The sequence below is a fragment of the Netta rufina genome (assembly GCF_964035555.1).
Source record: "Netta rufina genome assembly, chromosome: 2".
NCBI classification, from domain to species: Eukaryota; Metazoa; Chordata; class Aves; order Anseriformes; family Anatidae; genus Netta; species Netta rufina.
Genome location: NC_140124.1, coordinates 36,513,658 through 36,519,213, shown reverse-complemented (window position 1 = coordinate 36,519,213; position 5,556 = coordinate 36,513,658). Strand labels below are relative to the sequence as shown.

The window sequence follows — 5,556 nt, the reverse complement described above, 5'->3', positions numbered from 1 at the left end:
GCTCCCCCAGGGCACGCAGTGTGGGAAGTACGAATTTCCGCTGAGTTTTCTCGGCGACTTTCGGAGCTCGTCTTTCTCCAGCTCCCCGCTCCGCCCGCCTCTCCCCCCCTGCAGCCACCGCGCTCCGCCCGCCCTCTCCGCCCCCGGGAGAGCCGGCGGAGCAGCGGGCAGCCTCTCCTCGGCTCCTCTCCGCTCCTCCAGGCAGCCTGCAGCCCTCCCCGCCGCCCCTTGCCCCCGGCCGGCTCGGGCGACGGGAGCCCATGGTGCCGGGCACGGCGAGCCGCGGCCGCCCCGGCGCCTGCCTGCCCGGCGGGGAGCTCGGCCCGGCGCGGAGCCGAGGAGGGGCCGATTAGCAGCCGCCCAGGAGCGGTGGGATGCCGGAGAGAGCCAGAGCCGCTGGGGGAAGCTGCCCACGGCTCGTCCCGGGATGGGGGCGCCGCGCCGGGTCCGCCTGATGGTGCTGCGGCGGGTGCTGTGGGGCTCCGTCCCCCTCTTCCTCCTGCTGCTGCCCGCGGCCGAGCCCATCTGCCCCGAGCCATGCGACTGCCAGCAGCACCAGCACCTCCTCTGCACCAACCGGGGCCTGCGCTCCGTGCCCAAGGCTGCCGAGCCCCAGGATATCCTCACCTACAGCCTCGGGGGCAACTTCATCGCCAACATCTCCGCCTTCGACTTCCACCGCCTGGCAGGGCTCCAGCGCCTGGACCTGCAGTACAACCGGATCCGCTCGCTGCACCCCAAGGCCTTTGAGCGCCTGGGGCGGCTGGAGGAGCTCTACCTGGGCAACAACCTGCTGCCGGCGCTGGCCCCCGGCACCCTCAGCGCCCTGGCCAAGCTGCGCATCCTCTACGTGAACGCCAACGAGATCGGCCGCCTCAGCGCTGCCTCCTTCTCCGGCCTCGGCAGCCTCGTCAAGCTGCGCCTGGACGGCAATGAGCTGGGCTCGCTGGGCGACTCCACTTTCTCGGGGCTGCCGAACTTACTCTACCTGCACCTGGAGTCCAACCGCATTCGCTGGCTGAGCCGCGGTGCGTTCACTGGCCTGGCCAAGCTGCGCTTCCTTGACCTGTCTGGGAACAAGCAGAGCTCCCTTCGCCACCCGGACATCTTTGAACCGCTGCGCTCCCTCCACACCCTGCTGCTGGCCAGCAACAGCCTGCAGCAGCTGACGGGGGGACTCTTCCAGCACCTGCCCAGCTTGGCAAAGCTCTCGCTCAGTGGCAACCGATTGTCTCACCTGGCACCAGATGCCTTCACGGGGCTGGGCTCGCTGAAGGAGCTGCGCCTGGAGGGAAACCTGCTGAGCCACCTGCCCGCTGCCCTCCTAGAGCCGCTGAGCAGCCTGGAGGCACTGGATCTGAGCCGCAACGCGCTGACCGCCCTGCACCCAGCCACTTTTGGCCCCCTCGGCCACTTGCGGGAGCTCAGCCTCCGAGACAACGCGCTGGCCACCCTTCCCGGAGACATCTTTGCCTCCAGCCCAGCTCTCTACCGCCTGGAGCTGGAGGGGAACGCCTGGAGCTGCGACTGCCGCCTCCGTGGCCTCAAGCACTGGCTGGGGGCCTGGCACTCCCAGGGCCGCCTGCTCACCGTCTTCGTGCAGTGCAGCCAGCCGCCCACCCTGGCTGGCAAGTACCTCGACTACCTGCAGGATGCCCAGCTGCTGTTGCCGCCTGATGGCAGCCCCTGCCTTGATGGTGCCTACCCCTCCTCTGCATCCCCCCCTGCAGCCGCTGAGGGACTTGGCAGCAACAGCAGCGGCAATGGCATGGTGCTACCCCACGGTCCCCCAGGGGCACCGCCGTCTGCCTCCACTGCCCGCTTGCTGGGTGCCCCTGAGGGCAAGGTGGCAGTGCCAATAGGTGCGACGGCTGCACCAAGCCCCACGCCACCGCTGCCCGCCCGCCCAGCAGCCTCCAGGCCGGCACTGCCCAGTGCAGCCTGGCCCCGTCGTGCCGGCAAGCCCCGCTCTGCGTCGTCTGCCGGGAGCCCACCACTGGTGTCCGACCCATGCGACTTCAACAAGCTATTCCTCTGCAACCTGTCGGTGGAGGCAGTGGGCTCCAGCTCAGTGACAGTGCGCTGGGCTGTGCGGCCACACCGCAGCCCCCGCCTGCTGGGCCCAGCGCGGTTCCGCCTGCTCTTTGATCGTTTTGGTGCCGCTGTCAAGTTCCAGCGCTTCGTCTACCTGCCGGAGCGTGGGGAGCCAGCTGCCACCCTGCGGGAGCTCCGCCCGGACACCCCCTACCTCGTCTGTGTCGAGGGCATCCTTGGTGGCCGCGTGTGCCCGGTGGCGCCACGGGACCACTGTGCAGGGCTGGTCACCCTGCCCGAGGGCAGTGCAGCATCGGGTGGTCCCCGTGGCCCCGACCAGCAGCTGCTGACACTGGTGCTGCTGGCGGTGAATGCGCTGCTGCTCTTTGCGGCTCTGGCAGCCTGGGCCTCCCGCCTGCTGCGGAAGAAGGTGCTGGGGCGGAGGCGGCGGAAGGCAGCCCCCGTCCATGTCCGGCAGCTCTACTCCACTCGCCGACCACTCCGCTCCATGGGCACGGGTGTCTCTGCTGACTTCTCGGGCTTCCAGTCCCACCGGCCGCCCCGCGGTGCTGCCTGTGCCCTCAGTGAGGCCGACCTCATCGAGTTCCCCTGCGAGCGCTTCATGGACAGCAGCGGCGGCACCCGGCACGGCGATGACCACCTGCTGCAGCGCTTCGCAGACTGAGCCCACCCAACTACAGCTCCCGGCATGCCCCGTGAGGGAGGAGGGCAGTAGTTGGGCGCTGTCATGTGGCAAAACTTGCTGGGAGCTGTATGCAGCATGGCGAGGCAATTGTTGGTTCGTGAGGGGATGGTGCGGGTCCCGCAGGTCGCGGCCTGCAAGAGGGAGAACACTGGTGCTTCTGCTGCCTTCAGCCACCACCTGGCCCTTACCGCAGGCAGGGACAGGGGCCAACTGTGAGACGTGCTTCCTCGGTTGCCTCAGAGGTCTCCATTTCCTCAAAAATCGTCACTAACCCAAACAAAAGCCCTGACCATGAGTGTAACTGTTCTTTGGTGAGGAGGGCAAACCATCGGGAGCTGCTGCGAACAGCAGCTGGTGCCGCCCTTGTGCCAACTCAGAGCCATACGTCTAAGTGTCATCTTTTACAGGTGGTTTTTCCAGACTGCAATTGGGATGGCAGTTAACAATGAGCAGCCTGGCCCCCACGCAAGGGTGGTCTGAACTGACGTTTTCAAAGCACCTAATAAAAAATGTGGACTAAGTGTCTTTTAACATTGCTACTCGTGAACTGTGTAAGCTGGAAGTCAGTCAGAGGGATGATGGAAATGTATGTTTTGTGCTGGACGGTTTGAATGCTGTGCCATTTTAAATCGAATGTGAGGCAATTTAATGTGCGCGAGTGTGTTTTCATACTTTTTTGTAAACGGGAAACAATAATGCAGCTGGTTAGTTTTACAGGAATATATTGCTGACACCACTAGGAAAAACTAACAGAGTTTTGTAATATGTTTACAAATGAGCTATTTTTTCGATTGTTTTTGAATAAATACTGCTTGGTACTTGTACACATGAATGTGTGCTTTAGTTCTCTGGGTCCATGATGGTCAGTAGATCACTGACCCTCAAATAATCCATCTTCATTTCTAAATGAGTGGATAAAGTAAACTGTTGATGGTTAAATAAAATTGGTGCCTTTCTTCACATACAGTAATAGGTGAGGATATTTCAGAAATGTGAAACTGTTTTTATCCTAAAAGGCAATTTTCTCTTAGCCTTAGCCTACTAAAGTTAGAAGCTTTATGTACCTCACTGTGAAATAAAACATTTTTGTATCTTAATCTAGATTCTGTGGTTTGTGTAGCTGAGTGAGTAGTGCTAAAGTTAAACCCTCATGCAGTAGTATATGATGTTTGAGTTGTGTGTTTTTTTTTTTTTTTTTTTTGTTGTTTTGTTTTAATTGGACTTTTGCCTTTCTTTTTGAGCAATGCTAATCATTTTATGATCAATTGCTCTGTACTTTCTTGGACTTTTACTTTTCTAAATATTTACAGAATGTGGTTCTGTTACTATTAAATATGGTGGTTTAGTTTACATAAATAATTCTCTCTGTGTGGTCTAGAAATGGGCTAATTAAGAAAGGTCCAAACTGTGGTTACACTTTAAATGCAAATGTTTTAGGTGGAGTTTGGTAAATTGTTGAGACCATTGATACTACTTGTGCTCCTTTGAATTTAATGTGCAACCTCAGATGAACTCTTGTGCAACTGAATGGCTTGAAGGGAGTGATTAGTGGACTATGGAGACATTCATCTCAATATCATGCATTCATTGCTGACATGAGATGTTCGTGACTACAAGTTGTTTATTACCATAATTGCAAGTAGATGATTTTGAGTTTTATTTTTCTTTTATTTTCTTTCTTTTTTTTTTCCTTTTTTTTTTTTTTCCTTTGAGATTTACAAGTATTTACAAAAGACACCATAGTAACTGTTCCCTTCAATTGGAGTTCAGTGACTGAATAGAGAGGACAAAACTTTAAAGTTCTGAGGGATTTTTATTCAATCAGGAGGAGCGGAGAGGGAGTAGGAATAGTTTGCCTTAATCTTTGCCTTTTAAATGGAGATATTTCTGAGTTAAGTCTTAATTCTTGAGTCAGTAGCAAAAAACCCTTTGGGTTTTCATTTTTGACAGGCAGCAGTTTTCATGAATATCAAGGGTCAAACTCAATTGCCAGTGTGTAGATTAAAATTCATAGATACAGTGTTTAAATTTCATTCAACTTAAGGAATCTAGAATCAGGTGTTATTTTTCTGTAAGAATCTTACATTTCTGTTCTTTTGGACACCTGGGTGCTTTTGGCCATTTGTGACAATCTATGGAATTACACCACTGTTTGTTGTTAGAAATGTAATGGGAATTACTGAGTAAAGCTGTGTGTCACACTAACATTATCACTGGATATTCTTCCAATGGGAGATGCATAGATGCTGTATACGGTTATAATCAGTTATGTCAATAAATCCATTTGCTGAAAGAAAACTGGTGTCTTACATTGACTGAAGAGTGATACATTATGAGATGTATAGACTAGTTGTAACTTCTTGATATTACTAGGACTGATATTTCTTAGGACAGAAGCTCTTCAGAGTGCACTTAGTTCACTTTTTCATGCCTTTTTGCCATACACCGTGTTTTCTATTTTACTTGTATTATGTTAGGGTAGTGCAAACATTAAAAGAATTAAAATGTTCAGTTCTGAGACAGACAGACCACTGGCTTAAGATGGACTAATAAGATGCTGTTACATCAGTGAACTAACAATCCTTTCTAAACTAAATAGGAAATGAAGATTCTTTGAGATAGTATCAATTTTTTTATACTCATTTGGAGTTACATTCCTAAGAGTTTTTCAGTATTATCAGACTGATGATACAAATATCATACTGAGCATACACCTGCTGTTTAATTAAGAATTCACTGTCTTTTTGAATTTATGCAGACCTCTCAAGAGTTGCTAGAATGAAGTGACTCTTTTTTCCAGAACAAGAAAAGTAAAT

General features: G+C 53.5%; 1 protein-coding gene across 1 annotated transcript; it reads left to right on the top strand.

Moving 5' to 3' along the window:
• Positions 1–427: 427 nt before the first annotated feature.
• TRIL (TLR4 interactor with leucine rich repeats) lies at positions 428–2,719 on the top strand (the record flags this gene model as incomplete). Its single annotated transcript, XM_084282037.1, has 1 exon — positions 428–2,719. One exon carries the CDS (start codon positions 428–430, stop codon positions 2,717–2,719), a length of 2,292 nt encoding a protein of 763 aa, XP_084138163.1.
• Between the last annotated feature and the right edge of the window lie 2,837 nt (positions 2,720–5,556).